General features: G+C 34.4%; 5 protein-coding genes across 10 annotated transcripts; 3 read left to right on the plus strand and 2 right to left on the minus strand.

Annotated features, from left to right (window-relative positions):
- Positions 1 to 17: 17 nt before the first annotated feature.
- Positions 18 to 6562, minus strand: LOC127257811 (protein MID1-COMPLEMENTING ACTIVITY 1-like). Of its 2 annotated transcripts, XR_007840125.1 has the most exons (9): positions 6121 to 6562; positions 5416 to 5845; positions 3875 to 4287; positions 3696 to 3778; positions 2828 to 2899; positions 1684 to 1790; positions 1488 to 1581; positions 1220 to 1357; positions 18 to 36 (listed from the first exon to the last, which is right to left on the minus strand). XR_007840125.1 is itself a non-coding variant. In XM_051284278.1 (8 exons), the coding sequence occupies exons 2-8, from the start codon at positions 5821 to 5823 to the stop codon at positions 1305 to 1307; spliced, it is 1230 nt and encodes a 409-aa protein (XP_051140235.1). In that variant the 5' UTR covers positions 5824 to 5845; positions 6121 to 6562; the 3' UTR covers positions 954 to 1304. The 2 variants fall into 2 exon arrangements, 1 of the variants encoding a protein (XP_051140235.1); XM_051284278.1 differs by lacking the exon at positions 18 to 36 and having other exon boundaries at positions 954 to 1357.
- Positions 6563 to 9033: 2471 nt separating this feature from the next.
- LOC127258531 (WUSCHEL-related homeobox 8) lies at positions 9034 to 11419 on the plus strand. Its single transcript, XM_051285402.1, has 3 exons — positions 9034 to 9445; positions 10099 to 10632; positions 10802 to 11419. The coding sequence occupies exons 1-3, from the start codon at positions 9244 to 9246 to the stop codon at positions 10879 to 10881; spliced, it is 816 nt and encodes a 271-aa protein (XP_051141359.1). The 5' UTR covers positions 9034 to 9243; the 3' UTR covers positions 10882 to 11419.
- Positions 11420 to 11450: 31 nt separating this feature from the next.
- On the minus strand, positions 11451 to 13924 carry LOC127258530 (protein PIN-LIKES 7-like). The gene is given in 10 exon segments (XM_051285401.1): positions 11451 to 11777; positions 11871 to 12056; positions 12129 to 12181; positions 12248 to 12348; positions 12427 to 12571; positions 12573 to 12754; positions 12843 to 12964; positions 13067 to 13271; positions 13348 to 13575; positions 13844 to 13924. Coding segments are annotated over 9 exon segments (1254 nt in total). The 5' UTR covers positions 13483 to 13575; positions 13844 to 13924; the 3' UTR covers positions 11451 to 11652.
- Positions 13925 to 16164: 2240 nt separating this feature from the next.
- Positions 16165 to 19081, plus strand: LOC127258573 (probable protein phosphatase 2C 47). Of its 4 annotated transcripts, XM_051285468.1 has the most exons (6): positions 16165 to 16556; positions 16890 to 17078; positions 17217 to 17422; positions 18147 to 18483; positions 18604 to 18726; positions 18810 to 19081. In XM_051285468.1, exons 1-5 carry the CDS (start codon positions 16353 to 16355, stop codon positions 18700 to 18702), a joined length of 1035 nt encoding a protein of 344 aa, XP_051141425.1. In that variant the 5' UTR covers positions 16165 to 16352; the 3' UTR covers positions 18703 to 18726; positions 18810 to 19081. The 4 variants fall into 4 exon arrangements, with proteins under 4 accessions (XP_051141425.1, XP_051141423.1, XP_051141424.1 ...); XM_051285466.1 differs by having other exon boundaries at positions 18147 to 18726; XM_051285467.1 differs by having other exon boundaries at positions 18604 to 19081.
- A 1927-nt stretch (positions 19082 to 21008) lies between these two features.
- Positions 21009 to 26939, plus strand: LOC127258455 (uncharacterized). Of its 2 annotated transcripts, XM_051285298.1 has the most exons (13): positions 21009 to 21467; positions 22991 to 23088; positions 23158 to 23244; positions 23335 to 23416; positions 24023 to 24068; positions 24147 to 24496; positions 24820 to 24962; positions 25048 to 25245; positions 25331 to 25379; positions 25472 to 25616; positions 26263 to 26370; positions 26465 to 26564; positions 26654 to 26939. In XM_051285298.1, the coding sequence occupies exons 1-13, from the start codon at positions 21354 to 21356 to the stop codon at positions 26727 to 26729; spliced, it is 1596 nt and encodes a 531-aa protein (XP_051141255.1). In that variant the 5' UTR covers positions 21009 to 21353; the 3' UTR covers positions 26730 to 26939. The 2 variants fall into 2 exon arrangements, with proteins under 2 accessions (XP_051141255.1, XP_051141254.1); XM_051285297.1 differs by having other exon boundaries at positions 24023 to 24496.
- Positions 26940 to 27866: the final 927 nt, after the last annotated feature.

Below are 27866 nucleotides of genomic sequence, written 5' to 3' on the forward strand. Positions count from 1 at the left end.
GAGGATGAGAATGGAGAGGAAATGGAGGGTTTGTAGCTGCTGAAGAAATTGGCATTAGCTTCCACTTATATGACTATTCATTGCAGTTCAATCTTCTTTGGGATAGGTAAAAATATGTAATTAATATCTTATAATCTCTTCTTAAATCTATTATTATTATTATTCATTTGATATTATTACATTTTACTATTTTGTCATTATGAATATATGTTTATGGCTTGAATGTGAAAACTTTAGATTGTGTTATTGTTACTATTTAAATTGTTTTTGTTGCTATTCTTTACCCAATCCATGATTTTCTTGTCAAGTGAATTCTCTACATACCATCCAAAGATTTTGTCATTGTAAATGTGCATGGCTTGAATGTGAAAAGTTTAGATTGTATCTTTGTTACTATTTATATTTTTAGTGTTATTGTTACTATGCATTCTTTGCTCAATTCATGATTTTCTTTCAAGTGAATTCTCCAAATATTGTCTCATAAATTTTTATCTGTATTTTAAGTTGTGCCATAAAGAATATAAATGTTTGCAATGTTTCGATTTGTTGCATATGTTATCATAGTATATGTTTTATGACTCTTCAGAGCCACAGCTTAAGTAACAGGCCATATAAGTAGCAAAAACATTTGAAATATTTTTATTTGTTACAGATATTATGATTGAAAAATAATTTTATGTCCATTGAAGTGATCACAACATAAATGCAGCATCCTGCCCTACAAACCACGCAGAAGGGCCCGAAAAAAAAAAAAAAAAAACTCAAGCTGTTAGCTAATTCAAATAGCTGGTTTGACTAGCTAATTTAATTAGCAGTTTGGGTGCTTTTCAGAAATTAACTTTTTTGGTAAAAAGCTGTTTCAAAAAGTTAATTTACCAAACACCTAAATTAGCTTTTTAACTGGTCAAACAGCTAACTGTTCAATAAACTAAAAGCTCTTCGAAACGCTGTTTTGCCTCTCAAAATCTGGGCAAATTGTCTTAGGGTCAATAACATATAAAGGAGTCAGCAATGTTTGTTTCTCGAAAAAAAAATCAGTAGCAGAAACAACAAACAGAGAATCATGAAAATGAAGATTCAGATGTTCAAAAGGGGATTTACAAGGGATAAGAAAGAAACTCCTCATCATCAATAAATCTAAGGGAAATAAAACCAAAAAAAAAAAAAAAAAAAAAAACAGGAAGAAACTAAATAGCAAGAAAGTAATCAATTTACCTACCTGCACAAGGCATAGGATCTGAACACTGTAGCTACATACGTACATAATATATATATATATATAATTATATATGCAGCTTCCTGAGTTAGTATTCTATGTATTGGACTGGTGGAGGATTCGTCTGTGTCTTCCAAGGACCTGCATAACAGAGCGGATATGAAGACAATGTCCTGACTTAAATGGACTAAATATTTTGACCTAGTCTCATGTCTCATGTCTCAAGACAGCAATTGTTCATGTTTGCGGCTTCAGGGCAGCAGATTGTTACCTTTAACTTCCCGGTTCTCAATTTCTCGCCATTCTTGGACAAGGGCACAGCAGCAGCACATTAGATGGGAGAGAAAATCATCAATAAACCCACCCTGCAGTGATGTCAAAACTTTAGTGACATTCTATACATTCTGTCTTGTTTGGTTCCTGGAACTTGTTGCCAGAATACAGATAATGACATGAATAGAAATTACCGGTATGTTGAAAATTTTCCGGAGCTTTCTTCTGATACAACAAGTGTAGCAGCAACACGACAGTATTAAGGAATAAGCCATCAGTTCATTACAGGCCTCCCCAGGAGCTGCAAGCAAGAAGCATCACATTTGCATATATAAGGATTTCTAACCATGCAAGGCTGCTGACAAAAGAAATCCGGTTTACATGAAAGAAGCAAACTATAAATCCATTTCTCAAATCAGTTTTTATTCCATCAGTATCTCAATTCAAACATGGGTTTGATTCACAATCCATGTTCTGGGATATATTTACCATCCGAAAAGAGGAGAAAAGGGAGCCTTTGCATAAAGAAATATGTTGAGAAAGGGGCAGATGTGTAGAACCTTTCGACGAGATAGTGTATTTTCAACTCTATCAATATGGAATCGATTCCAAACATAGCTATATCTTTCATTATGAAGAGGAAAACTGAGATCTGATATAATAATCTTAGACTAGTTTGTTTGGACTTCAAAAGATTACTCACTTTATAAATTAGTTACTTTGTAGTTTTTTCTCCTAACTTGTATCAAATCCATAAAGGTGTGGATTCTTATCCTGGAGGAATGTTTACTTGAATATCTAAACTTGTTATAAATAAATCATTTTATGAATTATTTAACCCTAGTCTGATAGGAATACGATGAAGTAATCCTAATATTAGCCCTAAGGAATGTCACTGGTGTACCAGGAAACAACAAACAACTAATGCATTTAATACCAACAACAAACCACAATCATACTCATCTGCTTCAATTTTCAGATAGATGTATTTAACACTTCCTCTCCAAGTTACAGATGTTATTTCATTGTTCCATAGTTTCCTCTCAGTTTGATTTGCTTTTGTTTCTGTTGTAACACATAAAGCTCTTGGAAGATCCAAATTTGGGATATTAAAAGAAGTAATTAACTTGTAAGAACGTGAAGAAAGAGAGAGGGAAAGAGGGTAAGGGTGAGTGGGCTAGAGTTCAGAGGGAAATTTAAGGATTTTATTCATCAACTAAGACATTTGGTGACAAACATAATTCGTATAATTTAAGATCTTAGATACATAAGAGTTAACAATTCAGCTGCTACTTGTAGCACTGAAGATTCAGTTATTGAAGATAGATGACAACTTACAGATGTATCTATTCTTTGCCACTGAGGCGATTCTGGAAAATGTGGTGCACGGGCAAAACAACGTTTTAACACCTGCGAAACGCAAAAGGTGCTGAGTATACAAGCAGGTTGATTAATAAGCAACAGAAATACTAAAAGAATACAAGTGGCACTTTAATCTTCAAAATATACTTTCTTATTGCATTACAAAGAATAAAGGAACTTGAAAAGTAAAAACTAAAGCGAAAGAAGAAAGATAAGCTGTTTTATAGCATGGCTGCAGGGAACATGTTCTTACCATTCCAGTATCAACTTTACAATTTAAATCTACCTAGATGCACACGATCATGTACATATTGGTTTTTTTCTGATAGATGACACATGATATATGATGTTCCCTCTTTCTTATTTTTAACTTGCCAAAAGGTGCATTTTGGTCATTTAACAATTATGCAAAGCAGAATTGACCTCATTTTAATAAGTCATATAATAGAACTTAATATGACAAAAGCAAATTTTGAGGTATGATGGCATTTCAATAGGTAGCATTTTGGACATTCATAATGCATCCTTTTTCATGTGCATAGGCACACTGCTCTCCCAAAAGCATATTGTAAAACACACTTTACTCAATTGATTAGAAATATTAGTTCTCAACTATGCCATTCAATCCCTTTATTAAGCGAACGCAATCATAGGCTAACAGTATTGGCCCTCCCATCCAAACCCCATAAGCTATAACTTAGTGCCAATTATGTAATATATACAAGTCTGTCCAAAAAAAGATAAGAAGCTGCTTTTGGCCAAGGAAACAATCACTCTAATATCATTTGCAACAGCCAAGTAGACGAACAAGTAAACTTGAAGGGATGGATATGTTGTTACATACACAGAAGTGGTTCAGAACAGCAGCCTAGTAAATCCGAATGCCATTCCTCATGCGAAACTTGAGTTGATAGTGATGATTTGTTCCTGTAGAGAGAAAAAAATGTATATGTAAGAAGTTAACGAACAATTATGTCTACATAACCTAATGAAAAAGTAAATGAAAAAGCAGAAAAGGTAAACCCCAAAGCTTCCTGTTTCTCAGTGCTTTGATCATAGTTTTCAGCATGGTAGCCTTCTTCATCTTTTATGTCTTTAGAAGCCTGGTCCACCTTGGATTCTTTAGTTAGTGAGCCTTTTTCTAGCACAGAGCTTGCTGCAACAGCTTCTGTTACTTCAAGCAGATGATGAATCACTTCACACTGCCGAACATCCAGATTAGCTTGAGAATGTTTCAGTTCTTGTTGAAGTTTCTCACGCTCCTTTTTTAAGGCCTCTTTAATAGGCATATTTGGGTAGGAACACGAAAGGTTTTTTGTTAAAACAATGGTGTCATGTTTTGAGGGCTCCCGCTTCATTATCACATCTTGCACCTTCTTGTCTTCATTATCCAGTGTATACTCATATTTATCCATTTCAATCATGTCAAGCCGTTGCTGACATTATAAGAAAGAAAGTAAATTTAAACTTCATAGAACCAGCGTATAAATGAAGTAACATAACTAGCATCAGCCTGTGCAGATACTATGGTTATGGTGTGCAGAAGCCCATACATAAACATAACAAAAGTTTGCCCATATCATTTATATCTGTCTTAAGAGTAATTCAAGCAACTAGAGCTTTACAGTCTCTCTGGATAAAGAACTGAGATACTGTCAATAAAACTTTTCTTTTCTAATCAACTCAAGCTATATTAAATATATACAATCTCTCAATAGTTTTCTCTAGTTCACAACATGTTATCGAATAGTGATCATTTGTTAAAGTTTTCCAACAAATTTCAATGCTGTCAAGGCAAAGGAAGCTTCACAACAATAGATAAAGCTATGATTTGGATAACAGAAACATACAAACATCTTAATTGGTGTTCCCATAAATAAACTCATTGACTATCAATTGAATTTCTTCATAGATCTAGATGCATTTTTGCTGCCTTCACACTATTGCTTGCTAGTAAGTGAACTCTGGCCCAATAAAAAATTTGAGAAACTAGGTGCCTCTGTAAACATCATAACAACCACTTCGAAAAATTCCCGCTATTCAACCGATATCTTAACTGCATCTAGATGCCATGTATATCACGGTTACACTCGCGAAGTAGTAAATTCATAAAGACCTTCAAAGCAAAATAATGTAGATTGCCATTAAAAATATACACTACATACCCCAAGGTAGCAAGCTAGGAACTGACCATATAATATTTAAAAAAACATCCATAAACCACAAAATTTGGATTCACCGAACACATCAAGTACACGCTATTTTTCGCTGGTTACGTCAAATTTCATATAAAAAAGCCATCATTACATTTGCAATACAGAATAAAGCTAGAAACAAAGAAAAAGCTAAGTTTAACTGCATTTACATACTATTGACTAAAATCTGAGTGGATTAAAAAGCTATAAAGAAAGGAAAAGCAAAGTTTAACTTCATTTACATACTATTGACTAAAATCTGAATGAATTAAAAGCTATAAAGAAAGGAAAAGTAAAGTTTAACTGCATTTACATGCTATTGACTAAAATCTTAATGGGAATTGTCAATTAACAAGAGGAAACCCTTACCCTGACACGAGTGTTGTCAACAAGTGCAATCAGAGGTATAATCTTCAAATATCGATCAATCTCATCCTGAGCCCTCCTGAACTGATATACAATGTTCCATCCCATTGCAAGCAGATAGAAATAACTCCTATCCCTGCAACTATTAACCAAAATGTAGGACCTTCTCAACGCATCCTCAAGCTGTTCCAACGGCTCCCGAGTTTCTGGATACTTTTTCAGCTCAGAAATCTTGAGTGATTCCAAGAGATTCCCTATAAGCTTTAGATGCTGCGCAAACTGCATGCAGTTTTGCTTGTGCATTCGGGCTGTGTTTGCCGCCTTCACTATCATGGCAATCAATCTAACAGCATCAAGACCAGCCAGTTGGGCCACATTGGCTATTTGCCCAAAATGCTCCCATGAAGACATTATCAGATCCTTACAATAATTTCTGAAATTTCACAAAAGGAACATAAATCCTTCAGCGTGAAAATTCACGCCGCGGTTAAATCTTCACAATAAATTCCTCAATTCCAAAACAAGGAAGAAATTCAAGCAATTGTTTCTAAAATCTAATCCAGATCAGGAATAAGATGCTCAAAAGAAGGAGAATAAACAGTCATACCATTACCAGTAACCCCCAAACATTTATCCTGATTCTCTCAAAAGAAATAAATAAAAAATAATATTAATCCCCGAATAAACAAACGCAAACCAATAAATCACCTCCGAAATTCGAAGCGCCACCGATACCTCCGAGAAACTTTACACGAAAATTTCCAGACAGAATCTCTTCACTTGCACAGCAAGAACAAATCCGCACAGTTCACGAATACGGTTGAGCATTGCGAATCAAGGAATCCTGCAAGGCACCAGGATTAACGCATATCCTGTGAACACTACACAGAATCCAGCAGCGTGTCAGTGAGAGTAAAAAGCAGCACAGAAGTGGGCCTAAAATGGAGACCAAATGCAGAATGCCTCCTCCTCCTCCTCCTCCACTCAACATGTGGCGTCAGCAAATATGTGCAGCAGCATACGGTGGCAGCGTCGTAGGCATCCGAGAGTCACTGCATCGGTCTGAGTGGTGGGCGGAGAATCGGGCGACTCGGTGACGCTGTCGCTCAAACATACGCCACGTCAGCTTCTAGAACCTCGGTACTTTTGCAATTGCCGCTGACTCTAGCAGCATTATTAGGGTTTGAACGTCAAACTTAGTAAAAGGGCAGAATAGTAATTTAATATCGTGAATATGGCTGGGTGCATTTGGTCACGAGTCGTTACTACTTACTAGGGACTTTTCATGTTTGAATTATAACGGAATATGTATTTTGATTAAAAATTAAATTTGAAATTATTTTAATATATTTTTTTGAAATGTATTTATTTATAACATTTTATTCATATTTATCTGATAAATAAATATATATATTCATATATCATTTTTTAAAATACTTCAAATAAAATTTTAATTTATTTTAATTTATATATATTAACGTATATAATCATATAATATTTTGTTAATTATTTAAACAATATCCTAAATTTGCACTTTCAACTGTCTGTCTCAATTTGCACGGAACATGTTCAAAAATGTATATTTTAATTTTTAAAATGATTGTTTTATTACATAATTTTCAATATGACTTGTATATTTAATTTTATGTATAAGAGCATATCATACTACTCTCTGTACATTTAAAAGAAAATATCTGGTAATTGAGTTCAGTCGAAATTTATTCAAAACGTATTTAAAAATAATGAATTCTCATATTATATAGAAAAAAATATATGTATTTGGTTATGTAGGTTAAATAACGAATTCTCATATTATATAGAAAAAAATATATGTATTTGGTTATGTAGTATAGATGGTGGACTCGTGATCTCAGATCCACCTGCCACACATAGTTTTAAAATATATTTTCCCAGATAAAATAGTGTAAAGAATACAAAATAGAAAGAAGTCAATTGTATGTTTTGACTTAGTAAATTTGTAAAAATAAAAAAGAAAAATGTCATAACAAATAAAAATTGAAAAGTTTCAATTTTATGGGAAGGATAGAGTATATAATCCCTCTGATTGTCAGGGATATGATATTTTAAATAGTGTATATGAAATAATAATAATAATAAATTATAATACTCCCTCTGTGGTTTACATTTACTTTTTGCATGTTGCTTTTTAAACATTAATTATTATATCAAAATATAGTATAAATTAAGTAAACAAGACAAAAATACTTTTATTAATGTATTATAATACAAATATAATGATATTTGTATACAAACTTATACAAATACAATGATATTTTTAATGTTAAGTACAATGACCCAAAAGTAAATGTAAACTTTCAAAGCGGACGGAGAGAGTATTATTTTGTTATTTTTTATATGAATAATATTATTGATATTTTAAATATTTATAAAACTATATCTCAATAAAATATATATATAATATTGAATATAATTTTGTAAAATATAAATAAAAAATAATATATTTTTTATTTATAGTTAATTATTTTATAAAAATTTAAAAAATTAAATATAAATAAAAATATTAATTTATTAAAGAAAAATAAAAATAAAAAATATTTGAATGAATTATATTATAAATTTAATTTAATTAATTTATATTTTATTAAATATATTTAGGGTGTGTTTGTTTGGGGTTTGGATTTTAAGTTGAGATTTGAACAATAAAAGTTTTGAATTTGAATAGTTATATGATGTGATATAAATAGGTGTTATTGATGTTTTGAATGTAAAATTAATTTTTAGAATAATATAAAAAATAAAAAATAAGCGTTTGATTTAATATTATTTTGAAAAAAAATAAAATAAATAGTATAAATCCAATCAAATCCCCCAAACAAACACATTCTAATAAGATAAGTCACAAACAAAACAAAAGTAAAAATAAATAAATTGATAGTTTATTCTATAACTGAGTCTGTAATATAGCAGAGTGTAAATTTTTTTTGTAATTTAAGTCTTCCATTTTTTATTTTTTATTTTCAAATATTTTTGAAATTTTTTAATTTTTTAGAAAAAAATACTAAATTTATAATAAATATAATTAGTAGATAATTAAAAAAATATTAGTAAAAATAATTAATATATAATATAAATTATTATAAATTAAGATTAAAATAACTAATTAGTTAAAATTAAAAAAATTTAAAATAAAATTAAGATGGATAATCATTTTAAGAAAAAAAAAAAAGTGATACGAGATTGGAGGAAGAAAAATGACAATATAGATATAATAAATAAAACAGAAGAAATAATAAATAATTAATTTAAAAAAATAATAAAAAAAAAAAAATCAACATACTTGCAGAGTGCCACGTAAATATTTGGGGCGCCGAAATATTAAAAATGCAAAATTTTCAACTAAAATATCAGTTTATAAAAAATAGAATAAAAAACATTTACAAGAATTTGACTTGACATCCAAAACTAAGACCACCAGGAACAAACACGGCCGCAATTGCCGTATCAGCACCGCCCAACGAAGAAGCGCGATTGGTTGGCAGCAAATGGTGGGGCCCGCAACCGCCGCTGATTGCGGGGATTATTGCAAAAAGTTACAGAAAAAACAAAAACAAACACGTAATAGCAGCAGCAGCAGCACCTCTCCTCTCCATCAATCAATTAATCAATCCATCCATGTCCGACTGACTGTCCTTCTCTTACCCTTCCCCTTCCCCTTCCCTTCCGCACTTCACATGATCCGCAATTTCAATTTTCCTTTCCCTTGTTGACTCTCCTGCTTCTGCTTCGCTTTGTCGCTACCCTTTTCCATTCCTCTTTTCCCTTTTCCTTTCCACCAACAACCAAACCCCCATGGACTGGGAGAAGCAACCACCGCAGCAGGCGGCGGAGGAGCCGCCGACCGGCGGAGGAGGAGGAGGAGGAGGAATGTTTGTCAAGGTAATGACGGACGAGCAGATGGAGGTCCTCCGCAAGCAGATAGCTGTGTACGCCACCATCTGCGAGCAGCTCGTCGAGCTCCACAAGTCGCTCACCTCGCAGAACGATCTCGCTGGTATGTAACATCATTGATTCCAAATCTTCATCACCATAATGCCTTCAATTCATGTCTCTTCTTCTCCTTCCGTTTTTTTTTTTTTTTGTTGTTTTGCGCGCTCTCCTAATCAATGCGGTACCTTCGAATCAAGGTATTTGCGGTGTCTCTCCTCCATTGATACATAAAGCTGTTGAAGCTGAGGTGTGCCCTAATTTATATCAATTCGATTTTCTCCTGCTTTAGATGAACTAGATTAGAACAACACTACGAATAATTAGGCTAAACTGTCAAGAACAAATACTGATTCAATGCAGCAACTGTGATCAAAGCATTGTAGATAATCATCATCTCTTGAGCCTTTGTAATACTCTCTTTTACTTGCTCTTTTGCCTCTCCCAAACATTTCTCACATTCCTCAGACCTGCAATGCTAAACTGTAGAGATGACATTTTTGCAACAAACAATTGTAAGGCTCAATGACAAGTATTCCTGTTTGTTGTGTTGGGTAAAATTTTCGACATGAATAATGCTGTTTCAGTGAGGGCAAGATGTTCCATTTCTTGCCTTCCTGCTCCATCGATCTTCATCGGCCAATCGTATTGTATGCCTAGATAATGAATATGGATCCAGTTCTGTTGCTAATCTTAGGTAATTTATGTTTTCTTCACCAGGAGTGAGGTTGGGGAATCTCTACTGCGACCCCTTGATAACGTCGGGTGCCCATAAAATCACTGGAAGACAGCGCTGGACACCGACGCCTATGCAGCTGCAGATTCTAGAGCGGATATTTGATCAAGGCATCGGAACGCCAAGCAAGCAGAAGATCAAAGAAATAACTGCGGAGCTGTCTCAGCATGGTCAGATTTCTGAAACGAATGTTTATAACTGGTTTCAGAACAGACGTGCTAGATCAAAACGGAAGCAACAGGCTACGACGGCAAACAATGCTGAACTAGAGGTGGAGACGGAGGTGGAGTCGCCCAATGAAAAGAAAACTAAGCCAGAGGAATTTCAACCGCAGCACGGCCTGAGCTCGAGGTCTGACGATCTCTGTTTTCAGAACCCTCAATCCAGTTCTGCAATGCATTCGGTCGATCCACGTACCAGCAAACCCGAGCCTTTGTTGCATTCTGATGGAAACTCAAAGTTTGGTGGCAGTGGCTTTGGGCAAATACCTTTCTATGGGAGCATGTTGTCGAATCCAAGTGCGTATTTCTTTCCCAGTATTGTAGCTTTCGTTCACTTGACTTTGAATTATTACAATGACACCATTTTCAGTAGGATGTTAGAAACACAACGACGTTAGTGCATTAAAGAACTTGAATCTTTTGAGAGCTTCCTTGTGAGACTTATTAGCATCTGCTATGAATGCAGGAATGGACCAGTTCAAGATTGAAGTTCCCGGGAACTACAATCCTTATCTGGAACAGGATGAGTACAATATGGATGGATAATTACGGGTTTCTTGATTTCTGGTATGCGTGTTTTCCCCAAAATTCCATTTTCAGCTGACGAGTCAAGTGGCAGCATTTCTACTGTCAGTTCGCAACTAACACGGATCTTGGAAATGTCCAGTACTTTGCGTTAAGATGAGACTACTCCGCTAACGGCTGGTTTGCACACAAAATTAGTATGCAACTATACGTTCAAAAACCCGTTTTCTTGCTGTATACTTCCTACCTATCCCTAAATTTAGAGTATTACTAGTGTCCTTATCTGCTAGCATTTTGTTTTCGGAGTCGTGTTCTGTGTGTTTGGACAACTACAGATTATATGATATTAGAATGTTCTTGGGAATTTGAGGAAGGCTATAATCAGATGCTAAACAGCTAACACTAGAAAGTGTGTTCATTTGTGCGACAAAAAACTGCTGAGGAAACTGCAGGATACCTTTGTAATTTCTACTACTATAGTTGGCTTTGCTTGTGGTGTTATAATGGATTTTTGATATGTTGTTTCGTTAATGAAATGATTCGTAGGTCTATGTTCAGACACCCTTGAAACCCGCTTGATTGCGAACCTTGATAATATTGTTTATCTTGAGCACTGATGATTTGTTCTATACTATTGTATGTCAAATACAATTGAAAGCATGCTTCGAAAAATTGAATGATAATGACATAATACTACCAAAAATGGTGATGCTGAAAGATTGTAGCTTGATTTTGTTGTTGCATGTCTCGCTATTGATTATTTGTGTACCTTTTTCACCGGGATTTAAGTAGTTACGACAAGATCCACATGAAAATGGTAGACCAGGTGGTGAGGGCGACGGCTGCCACCAGGTATGTCCAAAGAAAGAGAACTGAGCACTCGTCTTGGGCGACATTGAACAGCTGTGTCATTGTGCCTATGCACATTGTCGTCATCAATGTTAATCCTTCTGCGATAGAGAAGTCTATATGTGTATAATCTGTATGCATTCAAAATGTATGTATCGTACCGATATTCATTGCAGGTGGAACGGTGAACTGAATCATGAGCACAAAGTTGTAGAGCGGATCCGGTGGGAGGAACCCTAGCAGTGAAGCTGCTTGCACAACACCAACCCCGACTGCAGGAAGTATTACGAACTTTACACAGATTACTGCCATTATTATTGTTGATCTCAGTTTTGCCTCGCGTAGTCCTGCATTAACCGTAGGTGTTACATCAGCAGATCGTCTTTCTTGACTAGAAGAAGAAGAAGAAGAAGAAATACCTTGTGTTAAGTTGCCTCCCAGTATGAGAGTGATGCAAGGAATGGTTCCATCTCTGCAAAATGTAAGACGTGTTAAGAATTCATCCATGGTGAGATAGGTTCTTGCTACCTTGGCCTACCCGAGTAGTTTGATGGAATCATCGATCACTCTTAGAGGTGCGCTTTCGCCGATAATAAGGTCACGGAGCCAGGAAACAGATCCGAATATGAGTCCTGCAATCTGTCTGGAAAAATCAAGTTGCAAGTCTTGAAGAAGAGCTGCATAAACAAGTAGAAAGTGAACTCGAAGGTAACTCACTGTAGCGACTACGGGAGGCGCCAGCAGCTCCTCTCCAAGTCGACAAAGAATTCCCTTGATTTGAACGCACATTGTTGAATTATCCCTCTTCTGTTTCATGAGATCAGTCGAAAACATTTTAGAGGATACATATCTAGGGGCTGTATTTGTATACAGTTTGACGTATTCGACTGCTCACCTCTCTTCCGTCGAGAAGGGATGACTTCTCGCTTGCCTCTAAGTCGATGTTGGGCTTTGGATCCTCTGCAGAGTTGATAGCAGCAGGAGATGCTCTTTGCGAAGTTTGTATTAAGTGGTATGTATACGTCCATACATAGAAGGCCCCAACCTGTTCGCCCACCCGACTGTCGACCTGTGAGTTCTTGCCATTGCAATTCGATACATACATGCATGATAGAGCTGAAATATTAGCTCACCGCCATCGAAAATGAAACATAGGAAAGGCCAATGCGGGAGCAGACATTCTTGTCCCCAAATGGGCTGCTGTCCTCCTTGCAGATCGCCGGGATGACTATCAACAGAATGTTGCCCAAGTTTCCTGTTACATTGTCAAAATGAAGAACGAAAGATCGGTTGGTTTAATGAAGGATGTAATGAAGTGTGGATATCCATTGCTTGTTTCTTTTGTTCATTTCATCACCTGAAGAACACATCGCCACGACGAGTCCTTGTAGATGAGGTTCAGGCCTAAGAAGTTTAACTACGATCCATCCGAGAGTTCCCCCGACGAGAAAAGTTATCCCAACATTCACCGGCATGAACCACCATGAGATGATGTCTTGTAGGTTTACGGTCCTCACAAGACTCGCGAACACCAGCGATGGAGTAAACACCACAAACACAATCTACATTACATACATACATTGGATCTATCAACTATTAGTCAGTCCATCTTCATCTAAAAGTTAGCAAACTGCTTACTCTGTTCAATGAACGGCGAGCTTCCGTTGGAAGAAGTTTGGAGTATTCGGTTGCCATGACTGCTCCTAATAAGCTTATTATGAGCACTTGCAGCGTCGGCATTGAAGCCACCTTCAACAGCGACAAAAATCCCATAGTTTCACCTCCTTTAATTTGTTGTACCAAAAAGCTATCCTCCTTTTAAGAAGCCTCCAATCTGTGCTCAATCCAAGTTAGCTGAGAAGTTCTCTGTCACGATTCATGAATAAAATAAACATTCAACAACAAATAGAGATAGTTTATGTGAAACGATTGTATGTTAAACTTTTGCAAGGGAATGAATGAAATCGATGTTAAACAGTTTCCGATAACGAAATAAAAAAACACACAAAACAGATTGATTTCCTTCGATGCGATGAACATACATAAATGGAGAGTCGAGATGAATGATTCGTATTCTACTTAGAAATAGAAAGCTTTATAAGCAACAATGGCGACGCAATTAATAGACGCGCACCTGCGATTCGAGTCAATCATTGGAGAAGAATGCATTGACATGTATTGATTGTACAACTCTATCGATTGATTTTGTAGAAAGTAGGAATTGGATTGATCGAAGATAATCTGTTATAGATTGCGCGACAGAGAATTTTTTTTCTGAGGAGAAGGTTGTGGTAAAGAAGAAAGGAAAACAAGGTTACGTAAGGGTGTGTCGAATGTGCTTTCGCTCAAGCCCCGTCCCTCCCGCCTCTACTCAAATATTTTCTCACTAATAAAATTTCAATTTAAATTTACTGCTTTCAAATTATTATTATTATTAATTATTATCAGCAGCAGCAGCAGCAGCAATTATTATTATTATTATTGTTATTATTTATTTATTTTTGTTGTTTAATTTCAATTTTTTTTTTTTCATTTTTAGTCCATGTGAAATTTGTATATAAATTGTGTTATGTTAATTTACGTCTCTCCTTACCTTAACAATTTATTCATTTAAAAAGAATCTATTACTTTTGTAGTAACTGTAATATCTATTTACATTAGAAATATCTTTTCAATTTGCAATATATTAGAAAAATATAATACTAATCTCATTACCATAGTTTTTTTACTTTTATTTTTAATCCGTACAAAAATAAATGAATCGAAAGATATAAGACGGAAGGAATATATTCTTTTAAAAAAAAATTAATATATATTATATAAACAATTCTTTATGTTTTACGTCAAAATTTTTTTTCAAACTTAAGACAAAAAAACAAACACATCTTAGATAATATATACAAGATAATTTTACAATAAATAATATAATTTCACACCACATATTTAAAAGTTCAAATGTACATATTACGTATATAAAATACACAACTATCTTTTCATCCTATTGACTATTGTGGTCGGTCAAATAAGCATTACTGCAATACAACATAGATTAACTTTTAAAATGGTGTGCAATTTATTGTATGATATATATATATACCCAAAATCAAATGCAGCCTGGATCCGCGTGTTACTTACCATGGGAATCTTTTAATAATTATACTTTATAAATACATAAATTAGTTACTCATTTAATTATAATAAATCATAGAAATTGTTTGCCTAATTTGGGTTGGCATTCATTCCATTAGAGATTGTTGGAGTTGTTCAATTAAAATTCTTCACTACTCGTTAGGTACACAAATATAGTTCATTTTATTTTTCACGTTAAATCAAAATCAATCACTAGTAGAAACATCAACTTATAATACCTGATTGTGTGGCCTATACTTGATTTTAGAAATAATAAAGAAGGGTGCTCTTCGGGTGTGGAAGATGGTTTTGGCGACCTCAATTTGGAGCATACGAATATCTCGTAATAGGCTGATCTAAAGGCGTTGGGATTTAAACCCATGATCTCTCGGTCACAAGTTCATTCTCGTCACTGCTAGGACATACCTTATATCTATAAGAAATGAGATAAATAAAATCAAGCACCGAATTAAAGTTCTTTGGGATCCACCGGAAGATGGAGGTTGGAAAATTAATACCGATAGATTAGCTTTTGATAGTTTAGGTAACACCGAGGTTAGAGCGTTCATTCGAGATTTTAATGGGGATATTTTTTTTAGACTTTCAAAAAACATATTCTTTCCGTTACTTTTGAAATGGTTCTTTTTTGAAAATTTTGTAGTAAATTAAAAAATAAATAATAGTATTTTATTTTTAGCTGAAGTGTGTAAAAGATTTGATATTTTTGTCCTTTTGTTTTTTTGTATAAAGTAATTATATGTGTAATTGTATATTTTTAATTTAAGTAAAATTTAAGGTATTTCAATATTAGTGTATAATTATTTTTTTCAAAATAGAAAAGAAGTATTTTGAAATGTGGTATATAAAAATAATTTGAATTAAGACAAAAGTAATATAAATGTTATCCCGTAATGAATGATATGACAATGTTAGAATAAATTTGTGACCGTGACATCGTGAATTCAAATTCGAACACTTTCAATTTTGTTGATTAGACGAAAAAAATATTTTTTCTGTCTCAAATTAATAATTTTATTTTACTATTTTCATTCGTTCTAAACCAATAATCTTATTTTCATTTTTTTTCAAACCTATTCTCATTTTTTCACAGTAAGAATATTTAATTTTCTAAAAACATTTTATATCCATTATAAATATAATATTATTGTTTTTTTAATTTCCCTCGACTATTCTTGCAAAGGCGGGCAAAGAACGTGCAAAATGGGTGACAGGCAGCCGTACACGTGTCAGCAATTGGAAGAGGGTAAAGGAATAGGTGTTGGGTTTCAACGGCGGGCACCCTTCTCTTCTATCCTACGACCATTCTTCACCTCTTCTTCCCCAACCTGCTCTCTCTCTCTCTCTCTCTCTCTCTTCTCTCCCTCCTCCCTCCTCCCTCCTCTTTATTATATATTCTTCTCTACTAGATTCTTCCTTCCGTTTCGCATTTCCTCATGAGCTCTTTCATAATAGCATTTGGGCTGCTGCGTGAACAGTGCGGTTGATTCAGTTACATGGCTGCGGGCTCGGACACCACGTCCAATCAATGTCAGTTAGAAAATGGATTATGCAACGACACCGACAAGGGGGGATCGGGCACCGACAAGGACGTTGCCGATGAATCTGACGATTCCGCCAAAGCTAAAATGGCGAAGCCTCCGTTGATGCGCCATTGCATTAGCCAAGCAACTTTGGCAGATACGTTTCCCTTTCCCTTGGTGAGTTCTCGCTAATGTTTATTCTATATCGCCTCTGTTTCTATTTTGTGCGATTTTGAATTTCTTGATGTTTCCTTTGCTTGAATGATTGCTCTGCCTTCCGATTATCGTCATTTTGCATCAGAATTGTGCGCAGATTCTGATCCATAGGCGGATCTATGGTGGAAGAATCATTGTTAAGCATTCTTAACAACAATAAAACTAAAGAACGAAAAGAAAACTAAAACTAAAACATGAGCAAAGACACCCTAATCTACTGTAAATATTAAAAAGATGTTTAGAATTGGATTGACTTTTCATCCTGCGTTATTCCACGTTGTTTGATGTGTCTAGGAATCGACTACTGGCATAGCGGCAAAAACATCATGCAAGGATTTTGGATATGTACCTGTTTTTCGATCGGGAAGCTGCTCTGAGATTGGACCAAAGACATATATGGAGGATGAGTTCATTTGTGTGGATAATCTTTCCGAACATCTTGGTACAGCTAAAGATTTCCCTTCTCCTGGAGCATTTTATGGGGTCGGTAACTTTTTCTTTACTTAATGTTACTTAAATTAAGAATTCCACAACTCATCCTTGAGGCCTAATTTATGTGTAAGATGAAATTGTTTGCGCTATTTTGTACATTTTGTAAGACTAGTTCATACTCACTTTCAGGTGTTTGATGGTCATGGTGGCAGAGATGCTGCATCCTTCACTAAAAAGAATCTTCTTAAGTTTATTGTTGAGGATTTGCATTTTCCGGATGGGGTGAAAAGAGCAGTTAGGAATGCTTTTGTGAAGGTCGATCATGCACTGGCTGATTCCAAACATCTTGATCTTTCTTCTGGCACAACTGCTCTGACTGCTCTTGTGTTGGAAAGGTAAGAATAATTTAGTTTTGAGTTATTGACATACAGCTTTTATATATTGAATATGCCCTTGTTTCATTTGATCGGCGCTATAAATTTCTAGATTCATATTTCCAGAATTTTAGGTTTACTTGGACATTGGATTTGGCAGTAGATGTCATTGTTAAAAATTATGATTTATTGCCTTGTGTATAATTTACATGTAGAAAATTTATATTTTGATAGCATTGTTACGTTAGTTCATATGCTAGAATCTTAATTCTGTTTCCATATTTATCGATGTATGCTATACCCAAGAAACTTAGCATTGCATTTTATTAGTTTGTTTGGATAAGTGTACTTCAATTCCAATCTGCACTAATGTGAAGTTAATGTTTTTTGTGTCTTAAGTCTTATCGATAAATTGAATTCTTGGCCTTTGCTCCCTGTTTCGAGCACCCAAATCTCTGTGTTCGTCCACAATGAAAAACCTAGTGCAGTAAGCATAAATCAAACATGATGCAACAACATACATGAGAAAGGTGCATTAGCATAAGTCACCAGAGTCGAACCGAAGAAACAGGGAGCAAAGGCCAAGAATTCAATTTATTGATAAGACTTAAGACACAAAAAACATTAACTTCACATTAGTGCAGATTGGAATTGAAGTACACTCATCCAAACAAACTAATAAAATGCAATGTTCATTCATTGTAACCACTTCTAAAATCTGTTTTTTTTTTTTTACATGTGGCAGGACCCTTCTAATTGCTAATGCTGGGGATTCCCGAGCGGTGCTTGGCAAAAGAGGAAGGGCAATAGAATTATCAAAAGACCACAAACCAAACTGTACATCCGAAAAACTTAGGATAGAAAAGTTAGGAGGCGTTATCTACGATGGCTATCTCAACGGACAGCTCTCAGTGGCACGTTCGCTGGGTGATTGGCACATTAAGGGTTCAAAAGGGTCGAAATGTCCCCTAAGCGCAGAGCCCGAACTAGAAGAGATAGTCCTGTCAGAAGAAGACGAGTTCTTGATAATTGGGTGTGACGGCCTGTGGGATGTGATGAGCAGCCAATACGCAGTGACAATTGTAAGGAAAGAACTAATGAAGCACAATGATCCTTATAACTGCTCGAGGGAGCTTGTCAGGGAGGCACTGAGGCGTAACACGTGCGACAATCTAACTGTTTTGGTTGTCTGTTTCTCACAGGAACCTCCCCCTCAAATCGAGGTTCCAAAAATGCATAAGAGGAGGAGCATTTCTGCCGAAGGACTGGATGTTCTAAAAGGCATACTGAATAATGTTTAAGCCGGGACCGCAAAAAACACAAAGGCAAGGCATGAGTTTCAGACAATGGATGTGTTGTAAAAATTTAATGTTGGCCTAGGACCATGTAATTGATATCGGGATCACAGGAAAACTGGCCGACGACGACAAGGGAAGGTAAAGAAATGGTGTCGAAGGGGCGGCATTTTACGCAGCGGCGGCGGCGACGAAAATGAAAAATATTGAAGAATTTTAGTAGGAGCAGTGAGTGAGAATTTTGGTAAGTTCAGGTTTGTTGTTAATTTTAATTAGTTAGAGGCTGTGTTGAAAATTTGAAAGGCATATATGTATGTATGTGGTTGGTGATTCTTTATTGGCAACATTGTTAGGAATGACCACAATAAGAATGGCTTTTTGTTTCTTTGTTTCTTGTATTTTTAGTGACCAGCCATTGGTCTGATCTGATATAAATAGTAGTTTAATATGATATTTTTTAAGAAAAATAATGTATTTTTATCGAAAATTTGAACATGCTTCTTTTAAGCTAGCTTAAAATTAATGGTTTGTGGAATATAAATATTGTGGAACATATCACCGGTTGTCCATTTAACATTTATACTATTTTTATCAAGAAAAATAAGATATATATATCCATTTTTAAAATGAAAGTTACATTATTTTTTACAGAATATCAAAATGATCACAATTTTAATAGTAATTTCATAATTTTTTTTCAATATATTTACAATTTTCAAGGATTAAATAAAAAAAATGCCAATAATTTGTAAACAAGAGGGTTTAGAGTTTAGTTTTGTATTTTGATTTTAGATTTCTGTGTAAACAACTTAGATAAAAATATTTTGTTAAAAAGTAATTTATTTTTATAAAGAATTGTGATAGGTGGTTACTAAATAAAGTGAAATCAAACTCCAAAGCTCCATTTACATAAAAGTTTTTGAGTTGTGTCCAGTAAGGACAACCTAATGGGTTGAATTTATGATCGTGAAGTCATGGGTTTAACCCCGATGTTTTCAGGTCATTTGTCGCACATGGTTCGCCTAGTGTGACTTGTTTTGTTGAGCTTAGTTTGCAGGGGATTAGGTTCGTCAATGGATTTATCCAATTTGCAGCGGCGGTGAATTCTTACGTAGTAATAAAAAAAAAAAAAAATTGATATTGGGTTCAAACCGTTGACGTCTCCAGGTCCATTTGCCATTGCAGAGTATTAAGTTCAATCGAAAATTTACCCGGAACGTATCTGAATGGTAGTGACCGCGGGTTCCTACGTTATAAAATAAAAAGAAAGTGACAATTCTTTATCCTGTAAAAAATAATTTGGTGATGTGGAGTGAACTCATGATCGTGAAGTCATACTAGTTTCGATTCTACTCGTTTTTCTTGTCAAAAAATTGACTAATTCTTCTATCTTATCTTGTATACGAAATATCTAATACGCGTGGCAAAGCGTAAAATAAAATTATTGTATTTGAAAAGCTTGTTTAATGCCCATTATATTGAAAGAATTATTCAACCATTTTCATCGTCACCTTAATGGATCACCAATGATATAAATTCTAGATCATTATCATCCACTGTATCCACAAATTTACAAAGACATGTAATAAAAACAAAACAAAAATACAATTAATGTTATTTTAGATAATTTTCCTTTTGCAATTGTTTCATTAGATGAGATCTTTGTGCTTCAAAATATTACTTTTCTTGTAATTCATCGGCCTAAACTATTTTTGGTTAGCAATAATATCGATAACTAATGCATAGATCTTTTTATACTATTGAGCTGGAGAGATTTATAATATACTTCATGCCCCTACTGAAGCAAGTATTTATAGAAGTTAATAAAAAAATCATTGGTAATTTATTTGCCTCGACGATGACAACGAAAACAGAAGACAAGTTTGAAGAAATAAATAAATTTTTTTTTTTTGAAAAAATATAATTTAACAAAAAGTTATATATTTCATTCATCAAGGTGAAAAGATTACTGTAGAGTAAATTTTTAAATATTAGTATTATATTAAATTATAATAAAAAAAGACATGACATTTGTAATATATTGTAAGTTAGAAGATGATTTATTATATTTATGTATGTAATGATAACTTATTTTGAAACGGATAAAAATATATTTCTATTTGCAAATTTTATTTATTTAATTTTTTCTCTATATATATATAAAAGAGAGAATTGAAAATGAAATAAAAAAATAAATTATTTTTTTAATTTTCAATCCTACAAAACGTCCTTTGGGGGTCTATAAGCCCAATATGGATATGGGCCATTTGCCCAGATATAAATGAGCTACGGCCATGGCTTCGTAATTGCAAGCTACTACAAAGAGCAAAGGTGAACAGAAACGCGGTGCACCGCACCCACCGCTACTGGAGAATCTTTTTCTTCCCTGCGACAATGGCGATGCAAATGGCGGGAAGTGCATTTGCAAAATCGTACTGAAATATTCACTTCCCGCTCTGCTTTGTTACCTCTATAACTCCGCCTTCGGCAAACATTTTTAATCTGGGATTAATCTGAGTCGGTACTAAATATCTGGAGTTCTTCAGAATCTGCCGACAGAGGTTCCTTTCTAGGCGGCAAGAAAGGAAGAGGAAAGCTTAAAAACATCCAAGAGTTTTTGTTTGAAGTTCTGCCTGTCGTTCTCGTGATTCTTTTTAATGGCGATTGCTGGAGATTCGTCTGGCGGTGGCGTTGTTACTTCTCCGGGCAAAACCCTTGCCGGCGATCAGATTGAAGATTCCAAAGCCAAAGGTCCGAAAAGTTGTCATCAGGTATTCTTTCTTCTCAGTTAATTACTCCTTTGCAGTATCGGTGAATCTAGAGTTTTCGTAACAGTCGGTTGTTGTCTTTGTATGGTTTCGTGATTGTTTGTTTAAATTTGTCGAACTTGTTATCTAGATTCGATTTATTGCTATTAATCTAACGTGTGTGCTTAGTAGATCTTCAGTGTATAGCGCGACGAATGCTTGAGGAGCTTTTTGGGGGCAATCTTTCAATGGCTGTATAAAGTCTGCTTGTTTGTGCTTAAGTTCTTTGGATTTGTTGTTTATTTTGGGAATTGTAAGGATTTAAATGAAATTGATTTGTTTGGTTTTGGTTTGAGATTAGGGTTTTGATTTGAATTAACATTTTGACATGATTTGTGATTGAAAATGATGTATTTTTACTTGGAATGTTGTGATTTGAGGTTAAAATCGAAACCATATTCACCCCATTGTTGTTGAATGCAATATAGTTTACGGGGAAAGTTGTTTATGTTATTTTGCATGGTATGAAAATGTTGTTGAAAACACAAACAATCAAAATCCCTTTATACAATTGTGATCAAGAGCAATTATATAATTTTGATCCCTGACGTCATTGTCCGCAGCCATGTGCTGCTCCTTTTAGAAGGATCATCTAAAAGTCATCCGCGTTGTTTGTCGTATTATATTTTCTTTGACCCCCCGACATTGTGGTTCGTAGCCACGTGTTCCTTCTAGAGGGATAATCTAAATGCGATTCGTTTTGTTTGTTGTATTCAGATAGAAAGCTGACTTAAGTGTTGTTCGGTATGGTTTGGTATATTCCGTTTACAGATTTTCTTGTAAATTATGGAGAAACATCTATAAGTAAATGGTAAGCATAACTTCAATTAATGGACAGGAGTAATAATCCTGTCTCCGATCCATCCGGTAAATAGATGTAATAACTTTTCTGATATTGAAATTTAGTTAAACTATAGAACCAGGTAAGAGCTTGTTTGGCGTATCGTATTTATCACTGCAATCATTGTGTTTTGTCGTATGCTAATAACTCTTCGAAATGCTTTTCCTTGTATATTTGTCAGGTGGGGTATTTTGGGACATTTCCATGAAAATAAGCATTATCTTTGATGTAATCTACGGTGTATGATCATTCTAATATGATTATACGTGGTTAATTGATGGCGTCACAAAGAGTCAGTTTTGAATTATTGTGTCGGTGAATACTACCAAATATTATAAAATATCCATTCCGGGCTTGTTTTTTGCTATGGGATAAGTTACGATTATTTAGTAACTGACGCACGTGGAGTATATAATCCCATTTAGCAGCATGTAGTAAATGTGGCCTTGAAGATACATTTCAACAAAAGAAACAAGGATTATGGGATATTGGCATTATATTACTAATGTTGTCATTCTCTCTCTCTATCATGATGATGATCTTAAACAGGCATATGTGATTTATTGCTTCCTAGTAAGGATTTTTTTTTGTGTACATTCCCAGAAATAGTTGCTCTGATTAACTTTCTAACTTAATGTTTCTCTAGTGCCGCCAAAAAATCAAGAAATTTGCAGCAGCATGCAAGAGTTATAGGAAAAATAAACCTTGCACCCTTCGGATATGCAAACAATGCCTCTTGAACAGGTTAGAGATTTTATTAAACTGTTTCCTGAGTACTTTCGAAGTTTCTGTTTATTAATTTATTAGAGTCAGGTATGGGGAGATAGCTGAGGAAGCAGCTATGGTCGAAAACTGGAGTTGCCCCAAGTGTAGGGGCATTTGTAACTGTAGTGTTTGCATGTAAGTCCTCTGTCCCACTTATTTTTATTTTAATTATTTTTCTCTGGATCACTGTTGTATTCCTGATAGCAATTACGGTGCTGAATCCAGGAGGAGAAGGGGTGGTTCACCCAAAGGTGCATTTTCCCCTTCAGGACGGCCAAGTGGAGTTTCTTCTGTTTCTCGAAACCAGGTTAAGGGGGCTGTGAATCATGATAAAGTTATACTAACTGTGGTTGATTCTCTCAAGAAGATAGTACAAGTTCATTAAATTTTACAATTCTTGATGATGTAGTCAGATGGAGTTTAATTGTGGCTCTTAAGCATCGTATCTTTTACGAGCCTGGATTTGATAATCCTAACACATGCAACTAAAGTAGCCAAAAAAGGGCTGATTTGCTAGAATTTAATGTGTCGGAATTTTCATGCATTTATAGATAGTCTTGTCATGCTTGGAAAGTGATTTAGTTGGCAAGACTTAAATTGTTATTTTGGAGAGTATATCCACTTGGGTTGAATTTTCGCATCTTTCTTAGAATCTTTTAGGTTTTAGATAGCTATGGATCAAAGTTTGAACAAAAACCAATTCTTGAGTTGGGTATTGTGTCTATGAATGGATCTTTTTTTTAAATATAAATTTGAAGATTTTTTTTTCCTAAATAAAAGACTAGAGTTTTCCTTGAATATGAATTGTGAGAGTTTAGCGTCTGCTATTTGAGTAATTCATGTGAGTACACTCAACTATTGTCAATGTATGATTGTATCAAGAGAATTTGGCGAATTAACAATTGTCTAACAGGAGGGACTCGCTTCACCTAGGAGAGGAAAGGAAAATTCTTTTAATGGTAAAGTGGATCCAAATGTGCCAAATTTTGTTGAAAGGAGTTCCAAGAAACTCATGGGAGCTTGCAATGACATTGTAGGCCATAATATCTCCTCAAAAGTAACTAATCATGGACAGAAGAGAGGCAGAACAAAGGAACGCATTGGTAATACTGGCGAAAACGGTGAACTCTCTGAGAAGAAACATAAGAAAATGAAGTGTGATGTTGCAGGCGAATTGGGCAAGGATAATGATGGAGCTGCTGTCAAGAAGAATTTGGTTGGACAGAAGAAAAAACGAAAAGAATGTGACAGTGCTATAAACGATGAGGCTGTTGATATAGCCCTTCCAGTTGGAACCGAGTTGAAACATATTGCTGGGGTTGATGTTCTGGCCGAAGACATGGGGAACGCTCTGCAGTTCTTAGAATTCTGTTCTGCTTTTGGAAAGGCAAGTAAATCTTTTAATATGCATTTGAGATTCAATATCTTGTTATGAGCTGTTACAGTATTGTTTTTCCTTTTGGGGTTTTACCTTACAAGAAAGTCACGTGGTAGGTTTAGTTCTAAAAAAAAGATTGTAATCTTAGTATATAAGCTCATTCATATCTACTTTTAAGTAGCATTTATTTAGATTGCCTGACCTGTTTTCACTGGGGGCTCATTACTTCAACTAGTCTCCGTGTTCCTCGAATGGATCTCTTAGTTGTTGAGAAAATGGTATTGAAAAGCTCAAGTCCCTAACAATTAGTCTTTTTGGCAAATGATCAACAGGTCCTAGAGATTAGGAAAGGACAACCCGAGCATGTGCTGCAAGACTTGTTTCATGGGCGAGCCGGACGCCGTGGAAAATATTCTGTGACTATCCAGTTCCATAACCACCTGCTATCTATACTGCTGCCTGAGAATGAAAAGAGGTATGACATCATCTACTGAAACAGAGGTAATTTCACCACTCAATTTTCTCAACTGGTGAGTACATCTTTTCTCTTTTCTTTTCAGTGCTGAGACAGAAAACCATGGTTACGAGAAAAGCTCCTGGTTCCGGACTCTCAAAGAATATTTGTCCGAATCTAAGAGTGTTCTCGAAGCTGCAGGGGTGTGGGATTCTCTAGAGAAGGCAGCTGATTATGAGGCTTTGAATTCTTCCGAAAAGCTTATGGTCCTGAATATTGTGTGCGATGAAATTCTTGAAACTGAGTAAGGAGCCTTTTCATTTCTACGCTATCCTTGATCTTCTTCTTCATTTCTCTGAAAGGTTATCTTCCTCTTGTTAAATGTATAGGAAGGTGCGAAGGTGGATGGCTGAACAGGTGCAGGAAACTAAGGAGAAAGTAGGTGTTGCAAATAGCAGGCTAATTAGCTTTGGAACCATTACAAATCTGGAATGCAAATTTCCCTTTTTGAACTACTTTTCTTGATTTAGGAGAAGAGTTTGAGGGATAAAGCAAAGAATCCCGTGGATGGTGATTCCAATTCAACTGTTGAGCAACTGAAGACTTCTGCTGATAAATCTGAAGTGGCACAAGATCATGCTGATGTACTGAAGTCTAAGGACATACTTCTGAAGCGTAAATTCTCATCCAAGATCTTTTCATTTATATTACCCCTTCCTTCTGGGATAATAATATAATTTTGTTTGGATATGAAGACTGAAAAGTAATGATATTTAAATATAAACATGGAGCAGATAAAAAATAAAGTGAAAGTATTACGAAAATTTATTAAGGGGTAAAGTAGTGAGTTAAATAGAAACAAATATTGGCAAAATGAATGTTATTTGTCAAATTAAGGATATAAAATTGTGAGTTATAAAGTTTTTTTTACAATAATTAGACTATGCATAAGTTTAGTGACGGTAAAAAAAAGAAAATCTGACATAATTATTTCGGACAGAGTGACCAGTTTTTACACCTAAGATTACCTTACATTGTCTTGTCTGTGAGTGTTCTGGTCCCTTTTTTTTCTTGAGTATCCAAAAAATCCTTGACGACTCTTTTCCTTTTATAAGTTGAAGTTATGAATGCAATATTGAATAGGGCCCTTCTTCACATTGAAGAAGATCAAATCAAATGCACTAGATCTCAACATTCTATACATCTACACTTAATTTAGATGGACTTTTAATGAAGTTTTGTTCTTATATTTTCTCATTCGACACTGGTCACCTTAGTTCTTACAGATGTGTTGTATATCTATTGATTGGATTGATTGCAGGCAAGCGGTCGTGCAATGCTGTGAGAACTGACCCTGTCCTTATGGATACTCGTGGTCACGGTTATTGGATGCTAAACTGTTTAGGCAGCACTGATGTTCAGCACCAAAGTAAGTGGTGTTTAGTATGTATTCCTATTCCCATTAATTATACCTTATGCTGTTGTGCATAAGTAACCTGATATTTTCGATTTAAAACTAACAGGCATTGGGAAAGGGGACGACTCTCTTAGCTTGAAGGAAGAATGGTTTGGGGTTGATGCTGAAGGAAAAGAAGTGATCAAGAAACATGTGAGATCTCTGAGGTAAGTAATTGTTACTCATACATGTAGATATTGATGTTAAATATAGATCCATATCCCAATCCCAATCCCTTTGTATTTTTGTGTTGCAGGCTAAGGTCGAGGAAGAGTCGAGTGGGAGGGGGCAAGGGCCATGGGAACAAAACAACACAATCTTGTGTTGATTGAAGATGGTAGTGAGAAGGTGACTCTATAATTGAGGTAGGAATCTATTGGGAAGGGAGGGAAATGGAAATAGAATGAATGCCGAACCACATTTTGTTAAATACCTACTTACATACTTACTTACTATCCTCTTCCCTCCACTAGGATTAAACTTTCCAAACTAATCTCATCCTAAATGCCGAACCACATTTTTTTATTTATTATTTTTTTTCATCTTTAAAGTTATTATTATCCTAATTTGGTGGTAATTATGTCTATATCTTTGAATGGAGTGTTTGTTTGTTTGATTGATTGTTTTTTTTTCTTTTGTAGCAATAATCTTGATTTTAAATTACGAATTTGTATAATTTCGTATATTAGATTTTGAAAGCTTGCTACAGAAGAGATAGAGATGTGAGTTAATCACTATTATTATTATTATTCCAATTTAGTAGTATTATTTATAACAAGGTAACTTCCATTAAACTCTTTATATCTATTTTCAATATTTTACAATATTATAGAGCATTTTGCTAGGAAAAAGAAAAACATCTCACACCTTTATTTATCTATTTTCAATATTCTACAATATTATAGAGCATTTTGCTAGGAAAAAGAAAAACATCTCACACCTTTATTTTTTAATATATATGCTCCTAAGTTCTTATCCCGTATTTTTGCATGTAGTTTATATACATATGTGGTACAAAATAAAATAAAACGATATTCATATTTTTATTAATAGTGTGTATTTATTTTGTATTGGTGAAATAAAGGTAATAGTATTATGTAATAATATATTACTCTTTTTTTACTATTAAATTTATATTAATTTTTTTTTGTTTATTAAAAAAATTTTTTTTTTTTCTGGCGTCAAAATTATAATTAATATTTTTTTCACCAAACTTAGCATATTGTATTTATAATAAAATATTTTGATGTATATTTGTTTGTGCACTTTTCATTTTCTGACTATTTGTTTATTAATTAATCCTTTTTTCTTTTCAAATATATATAATCTTAATTAACAATTATTTTTTAAAAATATCAAAAATAAAAGTAAAATATACGCTGTAATTTTTTAACAGTAATTTAATATAGAATTTATAAAATATAGAAAATATTACACAAAAAAAAAGTAGAATCGAATTATAAGAAAGC

This window comes from Andrographis paniculata, unplaced genomic scaffold, assembly GCF_009805555.1.
Source record: "Andrographis paniculata isolate CXL003 unplaced genomic scaffold, ASM980555v1 Contig59END, whole genome shotgun sequence".
In the NCBI taxonomy this organism is placed as follows: Eukaryota; Viridiplantae; Streptophyta; class Magnoliopsida; order Lamiales; family Acanthaceae; genus Andrographis; species Andrographis paniculata.